Genomic DNA, 21786 nt, shown 5'->3' with positions numbered 1-21786 from the left:
TTATATGTGGAATCTAGAAAAATGATGCAGATGAACTTACCCACAAAACAGAAATAGAGACACAGATGTAGAGAACAAATGTATGGGTACCAAAGAGGGAAGGGAAGGGAGGATGAATTGGGAAATTGGGATCAACATATACATACATTTATGTATAAAATAGATAACTAACGAGAACCTACTGTGTAGCACAGGAAACTCTACTCAGTGCTCCGTGGTGACCTTAATGGGAAGGAAATCCAAAAAAGAGGAGATATACATATAGCTGAGTCACTTTGCTGTTCAACAGAAATTAACACAACATTGTAAAGCAACTACACCCCGAAATTAAAAAAATATATATATCCACCACAAGGGGACTTCCCTGGTAGTCCAGTGCCTAAGACTCCATGCTTCCACTGCAGGGGGCACAGTTTCAATCCCTAATCAGGGAGTTAAGGTCTCATGTGCCATGCAGCATAGCCCCCCCCCCCCCCCCCCCGCCAAAAAAAATCCACTGTGACTCATTCACACATTCATGGGTCGTGTTCACTGATAAGTGGACCTTACATGAGTTTAAGGCTTGAGACATGACAGAGACCTGGATTCGAATCTTGAACTTGGCTGCTCCCTCCCTGTCTGAACTAGGCAAACAGCCAGCTCCCTTGGCCTCAGTTTCCCCACTGTGTATTGTGATGACTCTCCAATTGTTATTAAGTTTCTAGAAGTGTTGGTGTGTCTGCAGCTGTCAGGGAAAAATCCCAAATGAGGGCTGACCTTGGCTTGTCCCTTTTTCTTGTGAGAAAATGCAACGTTGCTTCAGATTCTGCAGGCATCTTATTTATTTACTATTGAGGAGACAACAAGAAGGGTGTCAAAAGCAGGGAGTGGGGCACCTGGGGCTCCTCTGAGGTGAGAACATTTGAGAAGAGTGTCTGGCATCTCTGCAAAACCAAGGATCCTCCAAGCCAGATTTGGGGTCTGGTGGTATCCCTAGTTGATCCCCCAGAGGACAGGTGGCCTGGGTGAGGTGGTGAGCACCTTGTCCTAGGAGGTAATCAACAACATCCCCCTAGATGTGGGGTTTCATGGTGCTGTGTGGCATCAGGAGTTCACCAAACTGGACTCCTGTGGGTCTCAGGCTCCCCCAAGGCCACGCCCCAGGAGGATTCAGTGGGGACAGAGGGTCAGCAGGTCTTGCCGGGTGCAGCCGCTGAGGCAGCAGTGGCGGGCAGGGTTGATGGCAGTTGCTCGGCGGTGGTGGTGATGGCGAGAAGCCTGGGGCAGGGGCTGTGGGGCCAGTACCAGCACGGGGTCCCCACTGGCCATCAGCCCATGGAGGAGATGTTGTCCTTCCAGCCACCGTAGGAGCTCACCTAGGAACAGGGAGGAATTCAGCATAGAGGGAGGAACCCCAGAGGACCCCACCCACACTGTCTGCATGGCAGCCAGACATGCATCATGCACACAAATACAAAGTAAGCATTTATTAAGTGCCTACTCTATACCAGGCCCAGACTGAATCACCCCATCCAGACATGTCCACTCTCGACCCAGGCCCACACTCAAGTCCCCAGCTGTGCACACTCCCACATGCCACCTATGGTAAGAAGGCATAGAGGCTTCACAGAGCAGAAGACAGTAAGGGTGACATGTGACACGTGCATGTATGTACACACCGGACACAGCCACTCGCCCTCGTAGCCCCTCCCGGTTCCCCAACCCCACCGCGTGCATCTCGGCACACCCATCTGGACCCGGGTCATGCAGACTCACACGCATAGGACGCCTGTGACAGACGTTGTGCATAATAGCCTCTGCCCCAAGGTCGGGTCGGGTGAAGAGAGCTAGGCGCTGACCCAGAGCCAGCAATTTAAGGGGGCGCCAGGAACACTCAACAGTCAAGATCACTCCTATTATAACTGAATATTTTACTAGTAAAATTAACGTAAAATTCCTGAAGATCAAAATATTGAAGTTGTAAGTAAAGATAGGCTTGGATATAATCTTGCACTTGTTAAGATTCTACCTAGCTTCGCACTGATTCCCTTGCCAGGCAGGGGCTCCTCCCCACAGACTCCCACACGCCAGAGCAGGAAGCCAGAACATGCATGCAAATCCGTCTGCAGACACCTGCACCCCTACCCGGCCCCAGAGACCCCAGCGCACAGTCCTCGCCCGCCCCCACTCACGGTCGCCGCCAGCCACAGGTCGCCCGTCCTCCTCGGAAGACCAGCGCGGTCCGCCGCACAGCCGCACGAGCGCGCGCACGAAGTGGTGGCCACACAGTTTCTCAGGCGCCTCCTGCGCGGCTGCAGGACCGAGGGCGATTGCAAGGGCCGGGCCCAGCAGCACCAGAGCCCAGGTGAGCGGACGACGGTCCATGGTAGTGAGAGGCACCGGGCCCCAGCGGGGATCCCCCTTATAGGCGCTTTGCCTGCCCCAGCTGGGAGCCTTGGAGCAGGGACAGAGCCTTCCCAAAGAAGGACCCAGGGAGGTCAAGGGCAGGGTCAGGGCAAGCCTCGTGGAACCTCTGATAGTTGAGTTTTCTCATTTTTATGATGTGAGTGCCTGACATCCTTTGATTGCGGAGGCATTAGCTTCAACCATGGCTCCCTGATAAATATGACTAAAGAGCCTGACCACCTCTTCCCACATTTGTTTTAGACATCTTGACTTCAGTATCTTACCACTGGGGCCACTTGGGCTTTTTTGCTTTGTTTTTGTTTTGTTTGTTCTTCTCTTCTTATGCTTTAAACTCCAACCCATGTTAAAGTCACCAATAAGAGTGAGCCCACAAACCTCTAGGCTCCCGAGCTTGACCCTAACAAAAGCAGGAACCCAGGCCAACGCTGCTTTCTCTACGAGAACCTGGCTCCTAGTGTGCCGTGTAATTTATAAGTAATACATCTTTATTTTTTCAAACTTTCCTGATGGTTATTGCTGAAAGGAATCTTGCAATCGTAATAAGAACTCCCAGGGCCAGTCTAACCACCACATTGATTATTGATAGGCTGTGTGTGTGCATGCTAAGTCGCTTCAGTGGTGACCAACTCTTTGTGACCCCATGGACTATAGCCCACCAGGGTCCTCTGTCCAAGGGATTCTTCAGGCAAGAATACTGGAGTGGGCTGCCATGCCCTTCTCCAAGGGATCTTCCTGACCCAGGGATGGAACCCATGTCTCTTACATCTCCTGCATTGGCAGGTGGGTTCTTTACCACTAGCATCACCTGGGAAACCCATTGATAGGCTGAGAGCCACACAAAATGGCCATGGTCTGTCTTCCTGGGTGTATCTTTTCCAGGGGGACCATTGAAGAGTCTTTTTTTTTTTTTTAACTCTTTTAAAGAGGAGAAATAAACTTAGATATAATAATTCCCTGGGATGGTGCTGGTGAGCATCCAACCAGCTGAGAACAAGGACATTCAGAATCTTGTGATCCTTATTACTGTACAAATAAGGAAACTGAGGCTCAGAGAGGGGACCCCATACTTGCCCAAGGTCACAAGAGGCTGGGCCCCGGGGCTAGGAGTGTTTGTTGGTTCCGCCTCCACATCAGGGTCTCTTTGGTTTGGATAGGGGCTGGAGGCCTCTACCGAGTGTCAGTTTTACCAAGGAGGGAAATTAAGGCATAAGGGTTACTCAATCCAGCTCAGGGGAGACCCTGAGCTGAAAGCCCTGTGTTGTAGCCCCCTACCACTTTTCACCAAAGCAGACTTTGACGGTAGGTACAGAGATCTCTGTCTGTCTCTCCTATGCTCCCTGTGTCCTTCTCTGAGTCTCTTTCTGTGTCTCTCTGTCTCTGTCACTCTCCAAATCTTTCCATCAGTCCTGAGGAGCAAACAGGGGGCTCTCTCGGCCCCCAATAATGTTGGACCCATCTCCATAGCCTAATCGTCCCAATAGGGCCTTGCCCTCTGATCTCCCCCAGAGCAGCCTGTTTCCTCCACCCCCAAGAGCCTGTAATCAGCTCCCCAGGACAGAGCCAAGGCCAGCAGCTGGGGTTTGGGGGAGGGCTTCTGTCCTTGAGGGCCTCACCCTCCTGTCCCTCCTCCCCCAGCATGTCCTGAGGCTCCCACTGTGGCCCCCAGGGGTCTCTATCCCCCAACTCTGATCACATTCCTCCCTGGCTCACACATCCCCAAGAATTCCCATTGCCCAAGTCCAGCAACAAACCATCCTTTCCACTGAACTTCTTTATTCATTCAATGAACACTCCCAGAGTTCTCTTTGTGCCCACCCCAGCCCAGCTCCCCAAGGAGCCTCCAGGTCAGAGGAGACAGAGCTGGATATAGATGTACCCCAGCCCTAGAGCTGGAAGTATAGGGCTGAATGGGAGTAGTGGGAGAATCCCAGGGAAGGCGGCAAGGAGGTGATAGCTGGGGTTTTGAGAGATGAATAAGAGTTGTCCAGGGAGGCGAAAGTGGCAGAAAAACCTTGCAGGCAGGTATGAAGGAGTGGTGGGGGCTGAGCCTGCACTAGATGCCTTCGCACAAACTTCCAGAAGTTGACTCTGTGGAGCCCAAGGGCCAACACTATTGCCCATTATACAGAGGGTGGCGCTGAAGCCAGAGAAAGGAAGCAACTCGCCCACCATCACACAGCAAGTAATTGGCAGAACTGTGGGCTCCAACACCCGTGCTCCTAACCCCTGTACTCAGCCTTTTCCCTTTGCTATTCCGTTTCCTCTGCCAAGAATGCCTTTACTTCCTTCAATTGATGAAAAGCTCCTGTTAGGCTCCATTGTTATCAACTGGATGATCCTCTGGTCCAGACAGAAAGGGCGCCAGTGTACAGAAGCCCTGGGACACTCAGGTTCAGAGGCGGGGACCTCAGCCTCTCCTGGTCTCTTACATGGTTCCAAACAGTCCCGCAGGCTCCCCCTCAAAGAGTGGATTTTCAGCCCGGACAGTTGCTCTTGTCCTTGGCTTCCTCCAGCTAAAGAGGGAGAAGGGAATAGAAGCCGGAGATGACATATTTAAAACTACATAAAGTCTCCTCTGAAAATGAGAACAGGAAGCTGCAGGCCAGACTCTGAGAGGCTGGGACAATGGAAGGGCCTTAAATGAGGTCCCTTGATTCTGGGGAGTGGATGGAGCTCATTAGACCCCATCATGACATCTGCCTTGAATCTTTCCAAGTTCAAAAAGCCGCAAGGTTGCTGTTGCCCTGCAAGCCAGGGTTGCTCCCCCAAGTGCAATGTCAGTTGCCCTATGAGGGGTCTCTGTGAGGCAGGAGGACCAGAGAGGAGCAGGGTCCTGCTCAAGGTCACACAGCAAGTCCATGGAGACCAGAACCTAGAGGTCCGTGTGCAGGAGATATGAAAAATGACAGAGAATGGTGCTCTCCCTCTAGACAAGCAGTGAAGGTGAGAGTCTCATGCCTCTGGACACTATCCCCGGCTTCCACTCCACAGCGCATCTAGCTGGGGGCCCAGGGCACTGAATGATGGCCGGTCTTGAGGGTTAGGGGCCCAGCACAGCTTCATGAGCTCATGAACCTGAGGGGTGGAGAAGAGACAACAGGGTCACATGGGAGTGGTAGAAAGGACATGACTCCTGTTTGCAGTTTTAAAATATAAACTAGACTCCATCCCTCTCTTGCTCCAAAGCTTCCCATGGCTCCCTATGGGTCTTAGAAAAAGTCCTCCATCACCTCCTCTCGTGTTCCATGCAGCCACATCTGCCCCCATCTCATTTTTCAAATACACTAAACTCATTTCCACCTCAGGGCCTTTGCACCTGTTCTGTACTCCACTGAAAATGCTCTCTCCCAGCTTTCCCCTTGGATGGTATCCTCTTCGTCCCTCAGGCACCACCTCCTCTAGGAAGCTGCTCCTGACTATACCTCCCTCATCTCTTTCTAGACATTGATCACCACCAGAATATTCTTGTTAGCTTCCGGTGGTTACAAGAAAGAGGGGTATTATCTGTTCTGACCTCCACTGGGTCCCCAGCACCCAGCACAAAGCCCAGCACACAGTCAGAGTTCAATAAATGTCTGTGGCCTGAGCAAATTAATTTGTGAGTGACCAACCACATGTCAGACACTTCCACAAAAGCTCTGATGAGAAACTGTAAGAATCATCATTTACTGAGGACTGACAGTATGCTAGGCTCTGAGATGAGCACTGGAGAGGTGTTAGCAAATTGGTTCTCCCCTACCCTATAAGGCATTGTTATTCCCATTTTGGAGACAGGTAAACTGAGGCTCTGAAAGTGTTTGTGCTTTACCATACAGTGAGAGAGCAGCAAAGCAGAGGCCAGAAATCCCCTTCAGCTTCATTCCCTGATCCCTGCTCTCAACCAAGAGATATCCTCGGTGGAGAGTAATTCAGAGGGATCAGCAGGCTTGCCCAAGAGATACCGTGGTGAATCTACAAAGTGGGAAACAGAGGCAGGCCCTCCAGAGCTCACCTCACTAGGACAGGCGGGAGGTGCGGGCAGCCTCTGGCCCTCAGCCAGCAGCTCCAGGAGGCGGCAGAGGGCTGGAACATCTCTCTCACATCCCATCATCCGCAGGAACTCCTGGAGCCAAGGGGGAGGGCCCGAGGTGGGGGAGGAGCATGGAGAGGGGAGGGGCCGCCCGTTATTGTGGGGGTCAGCCACAGTGAAGGGAGGAAGGAAATCACCCACCCGTAGTAAGGGAAGGAGGCGCTCCTACTGGGGAGGAGGAGTTGTCTATGATGGATGGGGAAGGGAGCTGCCTGTGTCTGGAGGGGAGGAGCGGGAGGTATCAGTCATAGTGAAAAGAGGTCCTCCTGGAGCATCTAAGGATGGGACCGGGTGACCCTCAGCACAGAGGACAGGGGTTGACCTGAGTGGGAAGAGGGTATGAGGAACCCAGGGATGCCAACTCACGGCTGAGGGGCTACAGTTCTTGTCACTGTAGGTGAAGAGCTCGTACAGGACGACCCCGAAGCTCCAGACATCCGACTGGCGCGAGAAGATGTTGTCCGAGAGGGACTCTGGGGCATACCTGGAGGGGGCCCGGGAGGTCTTGGGATGCGACAGTAAGGCAGAGGACAGGAAAGGGCGCAGCCCTGGATTTGGGTAGCTGGTCCCGGTAGGTGACTATGAGAAAGTCAGTCCCAGCCAGTTCTGAGGTCTCAGTTTCCCTGGCTGTGGGATGGGAGATTGCTCCAAAGCTCTGAGGTGCCGGGGCAGGGCCGGGGCGGGGCCAGAGCGGGGCGGGGCTGAGCGGGGGTGGGGAGCAGGGCCAGGGAGGGGCGGAGCCAGAACCAGAAAAGGAGCGTGATGGGGAGGAGCCAGGGCTATGGGGGCGTGGCCACAGCGGGCTCCCTCCCCGCGGGAGGCGGGGTGGGAACCGAAAAGCGCGAGAGGCGGAGCTGCCTGGGTAGTACGGAGGAAGGGTGGGGCTGGGAGGAGGTTCCTACCAGAAGATGGGGCTCTGGCCTGGCTCGCGGACCACGTAGTACTCTTTGTCGAGAGGCAGCAGCTTGGCGAGGCCGAAGTCGGCGATCTTGACGTGCGTCTCGCTTTCCACCAGGATGTTCCGGGCTGCCAGGTCGCGGTGCAGGCAGCGGCAGGAGCCCAGGTACTCCATGCCCTACGGGCGGGCGTGGGGTGTGGACCCTCAGGATGACTCCGCAGGGGCCCCAAGTCTGACTTGGAATCCAGCAGCAGCCCCAACCCAGATCCCAGGCCTAACCCTACCGCTGACCCATCTTGCACTCCAGTCCTCACCTTCTTATTGTTTTGGACCTACTAGAAGTGTTAGTTAGCCGCTCAGTCGTGTCCGACTCTTTGCGACCCCATGGACTGTAGCCCACCAGGCTCCTCTGTCCATGGGATTCTCCAGGCAAGAATACTGGAGTGGGTGGCCATGCCCTCCTCCAGGGGATCTTCCCGACCCAGGGATGGAACCCAGGTCTCCTGCACTGCAGGCAGATTCTTTACCGTTTGAGCCACAAGAGAAGTCCCCGACCTTAGCCCTAACTCAACCGCATTTCCAACCTAACCTGGACCCCAAACTTCAACCCTCAGCCTTCCTGGCGAATCCATGCAGACCCCGCCCATCAAGCCAGCTCTGTGGACGCGGCAGGTCCACGGTTGTCCCGCTCTCCTCCGCCCCGCACCTTGCAGATCTGTGAGGCGTAGAGGAGCAGGCGGCCAGCGTCGAGGCGGGCGCGGTGCCGCTGCAGGAAGTCGCGCAGGCAGCCACTGGGCAGATACTCCATGACCAACCGCAGGCTCTGGCGGCCTAGGGGTGGCGGGGGAGGCAGGGAGGAGTCACCACAGGGCCTAACTTCCTCTCCTTCCCTTCTCCATTCTTCTTCCCCGATCAGAGTGGGACCTTGTGTCCCCTCCGGGCCTCAATATTGCTTTCTATAAAATGGGAACGGCCACAGTGACACGTATCGCTAATCTATTTGAGTACTTTCTATAATATACATTAATTCTTTTTAACTTCATAATGACCCGTTTTTTTCAGGTGGGAAAACTGACGATGAGAAGGTAGTCTTAGGCTTCTCCAGTGGCTCTGCAGTAAAGAATCAGCCTGCAATGCAGGAGACTTGCAGGAGATACCGGTTTGATCCCTGAATGGGGAAGATCCCCTGGAGTAGGAAATGGCAACCCACTCCGGCATTCTTGCCTGGAGAGTCCCACGGACAGAGGAGCCTGGTGGGCTACAATCCAGGAGGGAGGTCACAAATGAGTGGGACAGGACTGAGTGACTAAACAACAAGGCAGATCTGGATAAACAAGATCAGTCAGTAGCGCCCCTGCTGGTGTTCTCAGACCACCTTCAATGGTCGTGCAGAAGGATGAGGGTGTGTAATTTGAAGAGCGGTTCACCTGGGCCATAGCTGACACCCCGGTACTTGACAATGAAGTCACTGTGGAGGGCTTTGAGGATCTGGATCTCCCGCTGGAAGTCCCTCTGCTGTTCTGGCCCACTATGCTGCAACTGCTTCACGGCCACCAGGGCCCCTGTGTTGTCGCCCAGCGGGTCGTAGCGGCACAGTTCCACGCTGCCAAAGTTGCCCTGGGGGACAATGGGGCTGGTGTTCACATGCATGAGTGCTCCCCCACCCACCCCAGCCTAACCCACCTCACCTTGCCCAGCTGTGAGATGTATTTGAGGTGTCTCTCTTCAAAGATGGTAGGGTCCTGGCAGGCGTAGAGCTGGGTACCATTCCAGAGCCCATCACGGGGCGCCAGGGTGCCAGGTGTGGGGTCTGAGAGGAGCTCATAATCTGGGGGGCACAGGCAGTGAGTAAGGAGTGTATTGGGCCCTGGGCCCCCACTCCTAAGCTAACTTGCTGTGTGACCTCCATCTTATGCTTACCCTCTCTGTGCATTATGGCAGGGCCACTGCAAGCCAAGAGGTACTTTGTAGGGCTGGGAAAAGGTGCCTCTTGGCAAAGGCAGCCCTCTTATGCAGTGCACATGCTGCACACAGACAGAAAGGCATTTCCCAGACTTCACTGCCATGGGGTGACAAGGGAGAGAGATGTACTGGAAGCTCCTTTAGACCTGGCCCATGAAAACCTAGCGTGGGACCCTCAATACTCTCTCTCCTGTTTGCAGAGGATCCAATAGGGGCCTAAGGCCATAGGATGGGTGGAACCACAAAAGGAGAGTTTCTTGCTGACTTGGACACCCTCACTGAATGAGAGCCAAACATTCATTGAATGTGGCTTTGAACTGAGGGGCTTGTTTGTTACAATAGCTGTTGAAGCTCATACTGACTTTTACAGTCATCAACCATTCCAACCTTGCCTGGCATGCAGGGCAGGCTCCACATACAAATCTCACTCTTCTACTGGGTCCAATATGACATCCCAGCCCTGCCCACCCTGCCTGGCTCAAGTGGGCACCTGAAGTGATGAGGCTGTTCAGGTCACGGATGACAGCACGGAAAGAGGGCCTCTGGCCTGGCTCATAGGCCATGCACTGTTGGATCAGCAGGGCCAGCTCCATCCACTTAGGGGCAGGCAACTGCTGCCGTTCCTGGTAAAACTGGAGCTTCTAAAGGCAGGATGAAGGGCTGGTTACCCCCAGTTGAACCCTCAGAGGTACCCCCTAGACCCACCCATCCTCCCCAAGCTGGACTTCATTCTACCCTTCGGTCAAATGAGAGCTCTAGAAGCCAATGCTGGCGCTCTGACCTTGGCAGGCTCCAGGGTGCTGATGGGCACTGTGACACCACTGAACACCTCCCAGACTGTGGCTCCAAAGCCCCACTTGTCAGCTTCCAAGCCAAGTGTTCGGGCCTCCTGGAGACATTCAGGGGCCACCCAGGGGATCCTGTCAGTGAGCACTGGTGCAGGAGGCAAGGATGGGATCAGGGATCCGCTTTCTTGCCCCACTAGGTCCCTCCCTCCTTCACCCCTCAGCACTTACTCTCCAGGCTTAGCACAGTGGGGCTGACACCCGGGTCACTCAGCTTGATGAAAGGCAGGTTCCCATCAGTCCCCTCACGAGCCAAGAGCACCTTCCGGGCTGAGACATTGCCATGAGGGAGACCTTTGTCTTCCTAAGTGGACCAAGCACAGGGAAATGCCGGGGGTGGGGTGGGGATGAATGAATATGCTGGTTGGCGAACTCCTACACATCCTTCAAAGCCCACCTGGTACTGCTCAGACCATACTTCAACATCTTTCCTACACTACTGGCAATACACCTCCTGTGTCCCTCCTCTTCTTAAACAATGCTCCTTCATCCCATGGCTCCTTACTCCCTTCAGGATAAAGTCAAAGGTCCTTAGACTGGCACTCAAGGCCCTTCGAAATCCAACTCTTGGTCACTCTTCCCATGGGCTTCTCTCTCCCACATCTCCACTATGGTCTCCTGCCAGGTGAACAGACCTGATACACTCCTGGACAAGCAACACATCTAAGCTGAAGCCTTTGCCCAGGCTTTTCTCTCAGCCTGACATGCCCTCCTTCCTTTTTTTCCTTAATGAACTTCTACTCAGTCTCCAAGGCCCCAACTTTAATGTTCTTTCTTCTGGGGAAGCTGGCCAGTCCCCTCAACTTCCATGAATGGTCAGCTGTCTCCTTCTGCTCTTACACCTCTGAGCCTGTATGTATGCTGTTCCCTCAGTCTCAAATGCCCTCCACTTGCCCTCCACCCTTGCCAAACTCCTATCCATACGACAGAGCCCACTCTCAAAGCCCCGTCCACTCTGTGAATGGAGGATGGAGCAGGCAGAGGAGCACTCACCAGATAGTTGAGGGCATAGGCCAGCTGTTTGATCACCTGTAGCTTCCAGCTGGCTGGCACTAGGTGGCCACACTTGCGTAGATATGTGTCCAGTGCTCCCAGGCGTACAAATTCCTGAACCATGATACCTGATGGAAGTAGGAAGGGGCAGGGTTGGGAGGTAGGACTGTATTGTATTCAACAGGCTCTGCCCCCAACCCCACCTTCAAGGGTCGCTTGAACTCTCAGCTCTGACTTTTCCCTCCCCTATTCCTCCATCCTTACCCTATTCACCTCTCTGCTTCCCTACTTCCCATCTCAGAACCATTTGCCTGTAATGCCTAGAAGGTGTTGCACTCTCTCCATGACTCACTCCCAACCCTTTGCAAGTTCTGTGTTTCTGACTGGAACACCCCTCTTCTCTCACTTCCCTAATGTCTATTTATTCTTGCCTTTCCAGCTTAGAATGTATCCTTACCTACTCAGAATCACTGCTTGACCTCCAAGTGGGTTAGCAGCCTCTGATCACCCACAATGACCTGTGCTGCCCTGCCACACCCAATCATTTATCATCCTGCTCAGCCTGTCATGTTCTATGCTATGCACCCAGCTCCTGGCACATGTTGGGCTCCCAATAAACAGCTGCTGAGCTGAACTGACGGAAACAAGGCTTGGAGAGGGAGCATGGACCTTGCAAAGCTGTAGAGATGGTACACAATAGATCAGAACCCAGGTCTGCCTGACTTGAGATAATTCTGGGGGCTTAAGTATTGGGGGGAGCCAGGAGCTGCTTATTCAAAGAGTGATGATGGAGGTACATGAGTACAAGATGATAGACCCTGGTGGAATGGAGCCCCAGCCAGGGCAGGCTCTGATTGTGTACTGCTATTGCTGCTGTAGGTGGGCCCAGTGAGGCAGGGCAGAGATGGGGAGTGTCTCTCACTGTCTCCAGCCATGCACACGCCGTGGAGCAATACGAGATGCTGGTATGACACTTGGCTCATCAAGCTCGCTGCTTCCAGGAATGACTGAGGGGGAAGAATGGAGAGAACATGTATGGATTTCTTCCACTCCTGGGTCAGATCAATGAACCCCAAACTTGCTGCTCACAAACTTGCCTCAGGAGACCTGGCCGCCAGCTTCCTTTGGCCTTGGAGTCCACCATTAATGCACACAGCACTCTGTGTCGTGATTTTTTTGATGGAGGCAGGACGTCCCCACTGTAGTCTACCTTGAGTCACTCACCTTTTGGCTCAAACCTTCCTCTGTGTTGCCCAGCCCCTGAAGATGCCTCCGCCCGCATCGTTCCTCTCTTCTCCTTTGCTCATTCCTCTCTGACCCACTGTTCTCCTTGCTATTCCTTAAACATGCCAGACTTGGCCCTGCCTCAGGACCTTTGCACCGGCTGTTCCCTCTGTCTGGTATACTCTGCCTGTTTGCATCTGAATTCCCCACCCTTCTATATTTCATGGAGACGCTGTGGCTACATTTCTGTTATTTTAAGACCTTGTGTGTATTCTCTTTGTTTTGATTTTGGGTTTCTTTTCTGTTTTTTTTTTTTTTTTGGCTGCACTGCAGCATGCAGGATCTTCCCCAACCAGAGATCGAACCTGCACCTGCTGCTGTGGGAGCATGGAGTTTTAACCACTGGACCACCAGGGAAGTCCGACCCTGTGTGTTTTTAAATTTCTATGAATCCAAAACCCCCTCTCCAGCTAGGCCCTAACCCAGAAGGTTTGGTCCAACCCTGCTCACCTCCATGCAATTCTTGTGCTTGGCATCCATCACTTTGAGCAGTACCTCTGTCTCGCGGGCCTCCCCATCCACAATCTCATGGTGACAGCCCCGATAAATCTTGGTGAAGGACCCGTGACCTAGGTTCTCATGCTGGAGAGTGAGGAGGCAACATGAAAGGCCAGTAACAGGGCTCCCATGGGACCCTGTCCCTTAGCCCTGGCCCAAGCAAGGCACAGGTAATGGATCAATTTTACAGATGATGAAACAGAGACACAAAGAGGTTATATCACACGACTGAGGCCACACAGCAGAGATGGATGCAGACCTGGTCTCTGGATCCCACCTGAAGTATGTTTCCCCCATTTCCTGGGGCCCCTTACCCACTGCAGGCTGTCAGCAGGGATCTTGTGAAACGTCATCTGACTCAGCTGGCACTGGAATTGGGGCTGAACAGGGGATGATGTGGGTGGGTTGCAGCCTCTCCGGACCACAATCAGATTGGACTTTTCTACGGGGAGTGGAAGGAGGAAGAAAACTAGAGGTCAAAGGTGAAAGGTCCTCAAAGGATTGGTCACTCCCTGTCTCAGTGTGGGGACATCCTTGGTGGCTCAGATGATAAAGAATCTGCCTGCAGTGAGGGAGATCTGGGTTTGATCTCTGGGTCAGAAAGATCCCCTGGAGAAGAGAATGGCAACCCATTCTGGTATTCTTGCCTGGAGAGTGGACAGGGGAGCCTGGTGGGCTACAGTCCGCGGAGTCACTAAGAGCCAGACCGAGTCACAAAGAGCCACAACTGAGTGACAAACGCTAAACTGTCTCAGCGTGGGGTCTTCTACAGAAGCCAGGACTAAGATGAGGGTTCCAGGGCACACGGCTTATTTGAAAGGAAACTCCAGGAAGTCCCAGTGAGGGGAGGGAGAGTGAGAACAAGATGGAAGGAACCCTGCAGTGGTACAAATGAGCAGGTGATGCTGTGGGCAGCCTGGTCTCAAGTCCTACTAGGGATTCTGGGAAAATCTGGAGAACTCACACCTCAAAGCTGTCCCATCCCAGGGGTCTGTCTGAGAGCAAAATTCACCCAGAGCAAGAGGCAAGAGATGAACAGAGGCTAAGTGCTAGTAACATCACTCAGATCCAGCTGTGCCTGGATTCAGCCATCCCTGGAAGCAGCCTGTATCCCACAAGCCCTAGATCACCTTTTTTCCCTCCTAGACTACTTTGACCAGCAGTCTTTGTCACTTGCCACTCAAGAGCTGGAACAGATACAGAAAGGCAGGGTCCCAGATTGCCTATTCAGCTTGGGGGAGAAAGCAGGCTCACCTTTAGGTCTGGGGTTGCAGCAGAAGGTGAGGTACAGCTCAACCCCATCCACGTGCAACCCACCATTCCAACAGGCTGCCAGGAGCTCTCGAAGACTGCTGTGGGAACGGCCAAGGCCAGCCAGGGAGAAGGTTCCTGTGGGGTCGCACCGGATGAGGCAGCCCTTATAATCCGGCCCCAGGGGGGTCTGCAAAGAGGAGTGAGTGGTTTCTGAGTGGAAGTGGGAGGCACTCTTCTCCTCAAATCTCCAAGTTTTTGCATATTCTATTCCCTCCACTGGGAATGCCTTTTCCCTCCCCTTCTTCAGGAAGCCATGCTGACTCATATTTCAGTTCTCAGCTCAAATATCATCTCCTCCAGGAAGCCCTCCTTGCCCTCCTGGCCCCTGGAGGTAGACTGACCAGGACACAAACAGTTAGGAGGTAGCTGTCGAAATCCTGGGGACTGCGGCGGAGGACGTAGGAGCCGGGAAGTGAGCCCCCAGTCTTGAGTTTGTTGATGGCAAAATCCAGGCTGTGGGGAAAGGTGGAAGAGAACTGAGAGTCAAAGATGGTGAGAAACAGATGGAGGCAGAGAAACCAAACTAAACCTGAGCTCTAATCTTGGTTTCTCTGAAGCCCTGGGAACCTCACCAGGTAACATTCCCTCACTCCCTCCCATTTGTAAAATGAACCGAAAGCTGGGCTTCTGCCTAGGGGATTAAAGAGGAAACCGCAGGTGAAACTCCACACCTGGGCACCTCGAGCAGCCCCAGGAAATGGCTCTGGGGCCTCAAGGAGCCAACGGGAGGGAAGCGGCTGAAGTGAAACTGCAGACTCACTGAGCGCCAGCTATGCACCTGGTGCTGTTGAAGGGCTCCTGAGAGGCAAGGGCACCGAGGCACCGGGAAAGGGAGTGCCAGAGATTTGGTCTCCAGTGAGTCCTTACGTGATAGGGCCATGGCACTGCTCAGCCACCTCCTCCAGCAGCCGCGGCGGCGCCACCTCCCTGCAGAAGTAGTGCCTCGAGTCCGTGGTCAGCCGGAAGTAGCCATCCACGAGCGCCACGAAGGACAACGCTGCGGGAAGCCCCGGGAACTCGGCCTCCTGTGAGGACCGGTGTCAGGGCCCGCCGCGGTCCGAGGGTGACAATCCTGCGTCCCCGCCGCCAGGGACGGGGAAGGCAGGAGGGGAGAGGGTTCCAGCACCCACCAGGATCTGATTGTCTGTCCTGGTGATGGTGACCAGGCGGTGCTCGGCAGCCGGGCCAATGCACGGCGCCTGCTTGATGCTGATATCCACGATTTCTGGAAAGTCGCAGAAGGGCTGGAGGACCTGTGAAGAAGGGGGAGGGCTGAAGCTGGGGATCCCGCCCCCTCCGCGCCCCAAGTCCTTTTTTGGAAGCCGGGACCCCACAAGTCCACACTCACGAGACCCTCTCCTCCCAGCCTCACCGAGTCCCATCCCTCTCCCGTCAAGCCCCCACCAAGCCCCGCCTCCTTCTGCCACACCACCCCTCTCAACTCCCTCCCCTGCTCATCCCAAATATCCGCCCCCTCACCTCTGCCAAACCCCGAGTCCTTCTCTTGGCCGGTCCCCGACCCCGCCCCGAGTCCCTCCCTCACTTAACTCCACTTTATCTCCTGGTGTCTCTTAGTCCAGTTCGGAGCCTCACCCACCCGGAGTCCTGCCTCTTCGCTCCACCTGCTGTTAGCCCCATTCTGAGCCCCGCACACCCTACTAAACCCTCCCTCTACGTCCCGCCCTTTTCATCTCCGCTTCCTAGCTCAGCCCTACCCACACCTCACTCAGCTGGGCGCTAGCCCCTCCGTCCCAAGCCCCCTCACTGCCCCTCCTCTCCCTCGGCCCCGCCCCCAATCCCCGCCCACGACCCTGCCCCTCCCCTTGGCCCCGCCACACACCTCGTGTTCTCCTGGGCTCCAGGCGATGCCACTGCCACCAGCCACACGGAGCAGCCCCGGCGTATCCTGACCACCAGCAGCGCCGGGGAGACCCACGCGGAAGGTCTCGGCAGCCCTGTCTGGATCCAGCCTCTCGAGGTCCATGATGTACTTGACCATGAGCGAGTGCCTGTCAGCCTGGCAGGTCGCCACCCCGCGCAAGGCCCGGCACACTGTCCTTCGGATGCGCCTCCGAGTCACGAAGCTCAAACCCTGGATCAGGTCGCGTAGGCCAGGGGGCAGGCAGACCTTGTAGCTGCAAGTGGGAGGAATGGGGCCCTCAGTATGGGGCGGGGTCTCCGCCAGGGAGGACCGAGGCGGCACATCAACCCAGCCTCTAGGTGAAGGGTTGGAGTGTGGCCTCAGTAGGGGGCCACACAACACACACAGAAACACACTCGGGGACAGGCATGGGAGTAGGGAGGGCCTCCATGGGAAGGGCCATTGGGGTCCATGAGACAGACAGGGACATAGTCCTTTTAGCTGCCTGAGGTCTGGCTATGGAGTCTCAGGGGGGCTGGGTTCAAGGAGAGGGGTTGGGTCCCATGAACACACTGTAGGCTTGTAGGTGGGGAGCCGGACTCATGATGCCCTGGTGGAGCCATGTTGGCTCGCTCCCAGGTAGAGGCTGGGCGCCACAGCCTGGAAGCCCTCACCTGACCGTCTTCAGCAATTCCTCGGGCCGCTGAGCCTGCTCGAGGGCCATCCGGGCCAGGTCCAGAACAGCCAAGCTGAGACACTCACCCTGTTCCTTGAGGCTGAGGCCTACCCGGAGGCGGCCGCTCACCAGGTCATGGCGGTGCTAGGAGCCGGTCACAGCCCAACCATAAGCCCTGATGTCGTCAATAGACCCCCATCCCTGGCTGAACTTCACCCTGGGGCTGCCACTCTGAGCCCCGCCCACCCAACTAGCCCCTCCCTCTTCATACCGCCCAATTCATTCCCACCTCCTCCCTCAGCTCTACTTACAGGAGAGTCAGCCAAGGCTGCCCAAACATGAGCCCTGACATTGCCCTGGCTACCCCTACCCCTGAGCTGATCCCCATGCAGACACCTACCTGAGCAAAGAGGTGCTCCAGGACTGGCAGATCCAAGATGGCGCTGGTCAAGTCCTTTCGTAGCCCAAATCGGTGGCACTTCTCTAGTCCAAACCAGTTAGGGAAGTAAAAGCTGTGGGGGAGGGGAGAACCCTGGAGTAGGGGATATGATGAGGAGGGGACTGTGCCAAGACCTCACACAGCCCAGGTTATACCCTTGACTTGCTGTGTGATGTTGGACAAGTGAACCACCCTCTCTGACATTAGTCTTCTCATCTGTGAAATGAGCAGTGCTCATGCCCTCCCTTGGGGCACCGACCAGGAGGTGCAGGGAGATGATGATCCAAGGGTTACTGTGGTTTTAAACTCCCATTTCCCAAGCCCTCAGCAAAAGGCATGCCCTCCCGGGATCATTTAACCCACATTTGGAGGGCAGGGGGAGGGGGGGAGACACTTCCTACCGGAGCCTGTAGACGAGGACCTGGGTACCCGTGTCCTCCACGGAGAAGATGTGGCTTGGGGGGAACCAGCAGGACAGGTCTTCCAAAGCCAGAGCAAAGAGGGAGTGGTACACGGGCAGGATGCCTGAGGGGACGGTCACATCAGTTCCCTCTCAAATCTCCCCACCTGCCCCCTGCAGGGCTGCCTTGTTATCCTCATGCAGCCCCACAGGCTCTTTCTCACCTTCAGCTCTGACATCATGTCCCACCCCTGCTGGCACCCATTCCAGGGCTCCTCAGTGCCCTGAGGAGAAAAGCCATGGACTCAGCCTGCTTCTCAGGGCTCCCTGCCTCTCTCTCCAGAGCATCTCTTTCTACCTAACAGCTTACCTCGAGGGATGACCATCTGTTTCTTCTCATAGACTATCATGCCTCTGAGTCTATGCACATGCTGTTCCCTATGCAACTTCCTCCCTTACCAAACTCCTACTCATCCCTCAAAGCCCCAGATCCAGTGCTGACTCTGCTTGACAGCTATTCCAGCTCCCAATCTGTGTTCCACACAACCCTAACGCTTCTTCTGACCAAGCCTTCTAGGGACTCACTTACCACTGGCCTTAGCAGCGCAAACACACAGGTCTTCAGCTGAGTGGTCCCCAAAGGAGAAGGACAGGCACTGTGGGGGTCCAGGGCCCCGAGGGGGCAGCAGCACATGCAGGGCACCAGCCTCTGAAGAGGAGAGGCTGCAGGAGCGCTGAGAAATCAGGGGTGTCTCCTCACTTGGAGGTGCCATGAGTGCAGCCTGCCTGAACACAGAAAAAGGTAGCCCCTCAGTTGTGATCACAGGACAAGGTTGCAGATCTTCTGAGGTAGGATTGGGTGGGGGGGGGGTGAAAGAAATATGACTGAGTGAGGTAGGGATGAAGCCGGAGAAATAAGGAGGAGAGAGGGACAGAAAGAGAAGGGCAGACATGGACAAAGGCAGGGAGAGGGAACTGAGTGTGCAAGGTGGGTGAGGAGCCATACCACTCCCAGTGAGGGCTGTGCTGGGAAGCTGGAAGACATTCACACAAATTTGTGTGTGAATTCACACACTTCAGACTCTTGGTGCCCAGGGCAAACACCTCTAGTCAACCTCCAGCCTCCACACGCACCCACATTCCAATCCCTTCTCCAGACAGGCATGATCAATCAATCACAGATATAGGGATTTGCTAACCAGCAAGCAGATAGTTATTGGCCTGTGCAAGTGTGCATACTCAGTTGTGACTGATTCTTTGCGACCCTGTGAACTGTAGCCCTCCAAGCTCTTCTGTCCATGGGATTCTTCAGGCAAGAATACTGGAGTGGGTTGTCATTCCCTCCTCCTGGGGATATTCCTGGCCTGGGGATCCAACTCAGGACTCCTGCAGCTCCTGCACTGCCCAGCGCCACCTATGAAGCCCAGTGGCCTGTGCACGTGGGTGTTTGAGGAGATAGAAGAGGCCACCCCTCCTTGTGAAGCTGGAGGATTCTAGCACTTCTGAGGCTGGGGAAAGAAGCTTTAGCAGCTGGTTTGGCACCCCACTCCAGTACTCTTGCCTGGAAATTCCCATGGATGGAGGAGCCTGGTGGGATGCAGTCCATGGGGTCGCTAAGAGTCGGACACGACTGAGCGACTTGACTTTCACTTTTCACTTTCATGCATTGGAGAAGGAAATGGCAACCCACTCCAGTGTTCTTGCCTGGAGAATCCCAGGGACGGGGGAGCCTGGTGGGCTGCCGTCTGTGGGGTCGCACAGAGTCGGACACGACTGATGCGACTTAGCAGCATCAGTAATGCATCCCTCGGGGGCTGATCCAGACATCAGACTTAGTCATCATCAGATTCAATCAACAGAGATCTCTGCCTCTGTCTCCCCTGATCCCTGCATCTCTGTTCCATTAGTTCCCCAGAGTAGGAAGTCCTCCCTGGGTTAGGTCCAGGAGGAAACCACCAACATTATTTCCAGGAGTTCTACACCAGCCACCTTCCAGATCTCTCTCACCCTGGGGGACCCAGAGCTCAGGACCCTGGGTTGGGTAGAGGAAGGAATTGGGTTTCACATGCCAGAGGAAAAGGAGGAAGATGAAGAAGATTTACTTAAATTGACACAAATGAAGATGATACAAAGAGAATATTGGATAAAAACTATGTTCCAGGGACTTCCCTGGCCGTCCAGTGGTGAAGACTGTGCTTCCAATGCAGGGGATGTGGGTTTGATACCTGGTGGGAGAACTAAGATTCCACATGCCACTGGATATGGCCAAAAAATGTAAAACAAAAAACAAACAACAACAAAACTATGTTCCAAAATAATAGTGGGAGGGGGCAGAGAGTGTAAATGAGATTTTAACACACTCAGAATATAAGCCTGAGACTGAGGATCCATGAAAACTTCAGGCTGTGGGTTCAAATCCCAGCCCCACCATATCCTGGCTTTGTGACTCCAGCAGGGCTCGCACAGTTGGGACACAGTTTTCTCGGCTATGAAGTGCACTGACTCCCACCTGCTTCAGTGAGGTAGTTTATGGAGTCCAGTCCGACCTGTCAACACGTTTAAAAGTGAGAGTGTTGGCCATTCAGTTGTCTGACTCTCACAACCCCATGGACTGTAACCCACCAGGCTCCTCAGTCCATGGAATTCTCCAGCAAAAATACTGGAGTGGGTAGCCATTCCCTTCTCCAGGGGAATCTTCCGAACCCAAGGATTGAACCCAGTTCTCCTGCATTGCAGGAAGATTCTTTACCTTCTGAGCCATCAGGAAAGCCCATCAACACATTTAATCCCCACTAAATGATACAAACCCTTGGTGACATGCTCAGCAAGCACTTGACAAATGTCAGGCAAACCAAATGGGAAGGTCCCTTAGGACAGTGGTTTGAGGCTTACCGTCAGGGAGGTAGAACCTAGGGGAGAGAAAACTTTCCCCTAGGGACACTCCAGTGTTACCAGCTCCCAGACCAGGAATTGGAACTTTCCCCACCCCACCCCGCTGTGTCACTTCTCACAGAGATGCCCAAAACCTTATTTCAAACAGTCGCCCTGATCTTTGCATCTTTACGTAAATGTTACAGCGCAGTGTCTTTTGTTTAAAATAAATCTTTAAAAAAAAGAAAAAACCACCATGATTTTTAAAATATCGAAAGTAAAAATAGAAAGTCTGTTTGGTGCCCAGAGAAACGTCCCTGTTTTAACATCAAAAGTTCCACATGCCCAGAAGGGAAGGTTGGTTGGTCACCCAGTGCTCGGGCCTGGGAACTGGGAGTATAGGAGACGCGAAGTGTGTCCCCAGAGGGTGGAGCCCTGGGCGCATGCGCAAGGATTCCTTCAGGTCCGGGATGCTGGGAATTCAAGGCCTCGGCCTCGTGTGCGGCACAAAGTTGAGGCCCAGAGGGGAAGCGCTTTGCCAGAGGCCGCACCGCCAGCTGTCCCAGCTTATGTCAGACGGCTTTTCTCTGAGACCTAGAAGGCAAACTTGCCTTTGTCCCCAGCGGCGGCCGTCCTGTCCCCAGCAGCGGCCGTCCACACAGTCTTCCCCCACCCCCACCTCCGACCAGAGCCAAGTGGCTCCACCAGCTCTTACCTGGAGGTGAGGGCCCTGGGCTGGCGACGGGAGGGCAGAGCCGGGCAGCAGCGGGAGGAAAGTCCCACTTGCTCCTTCCTGTGTGGGCCCCTCAGCTTCCTGAGCTGCTGTCACTTACCGAAAGTCATGGCCATGTGGGGGCCGGGGACGGGGAGGGGCAGAAAGTTCCGGAAGCCTCTGCAGCAGCAGTCCTGCTCAGGCTGCTGAAGAGCCTGCTGAAGACCCTGGAACTCAGGGAAGGAGTGACAGCGGAGAGAAGGGCCCAGGTTACCCTGAGGGGTCTCAGCAGGCTCCAGGACTCAGTCTCCGTGGGGCCCTGGCAACAGTCTGGCTTCCTCCGGCCTCAGTTTACCCATTTGTGGCGTGTGTGCGTGTGTTGGGCACCTAGAGGAACTGATTTCACACCTAAGGAAGGGAACTGGGCTGGATCTGCCCAGGAAGGAGGCAGGGAAGTAGCCCCAAACAAAAGTGAAGTTCTCCTTTACAGTATTTTTCCAATGAGGCCCTGAAAGGTATGGCGGTCCCTTTTTGTGCTCCATGCCCCAAGCCCAGACC

General features: G+C 54.6%; 2 protein-coding genes across 6 annotated transcripts; both read right to left on the bottom strand.

Annotated features, from left to right (window-relative positions):
- Positions 1–807: 807 nt before the first annotated feature.
- INSL3 (insulin like 3) lies at positions 808–2387 on the bottom strand. The gene is given in 2 exon segments (NM_174365.2): positions 808–1355; positions 2172–2387. Coding segments are annotated over 2 exon segments (399 nt in total). The 5' UTR covers positions 2365–2387; the 3' UTR covers positions 808–1149.
- Positions 2388–4162: 1775 nt separating this feature from the next.
- On the bottom strand, positions 4163–21312 carry JAK3 (Janus kinase 3). 5 transcript variants are annotated; one of them, XM_059888506.1, is made up of 25 exons: positions 21232–21312; positions 20006–20191; positions 18235–18431; positions 17647–17770; positions 17207–17318; positions 16805–16950; positions 16110–16404; positions 15400–15522; positions 15137–15294; positions 14611–14722; positions 14210–14396; positions 13270–13397; positions 12908–13039; positions 12096–12180; positions 11174–11301; positions 10352–10484; positions 10117–10268; positions 9826–9976; positions 9062–9201; positions 8801–8990; positions 8080–8204; positions 7378–7550; positions 6842–6959; positions 6398–6508; positions 4163–5481 (listed from the first exon to the last, which is right to left on the bottom strand). In XM_059888506.1, the coding sequence occupies exons 3-25, from the start codon at positions 18416–18418 to the stop codon at positions 5374–5376; spliced, it is 3315 nt and encodes a 1104-aa protein (XP_059744489.1). In that variant the 5' UTR covers positions 18419–18431; positions 20006–20191; positions 21232–21312; the 3' UTR covers positions 4163–5373. The 5 variants fall into 5 exon arrangements, with proteins under 5 accessions (XP_059744489.1, XP_015327405.1, XP_059744490.1 ...); XM_015471919.3 differs by having other exon boundaries at positions 20155–20191; XM_059888507.1 differs by having other exon boundaries at positions 18235–18427; positions 20155–20191.
- Between the last annotated feature and the right edge of the window lie 474 nt (positions 21313–21786).

This window comes from Bos taurus, chromosome 7, assembly GCF_002263795.3.
Source record: "Bos taurus isolate L1 Dominette 01449 registration number 42190680 breed Hereford chromosome 7, ARS-UCD2.0, whole genome shotgun sequence".
Classification (NCBI taxonomy): Eukaryota; Metazoa; Chordata; class Mammalia; order Artiodactyla; family Bovidae; genus Bos; species Bos taurus.
This window is presented reverse-complemented; position numbering and strand designations above follow the sequence as displayed.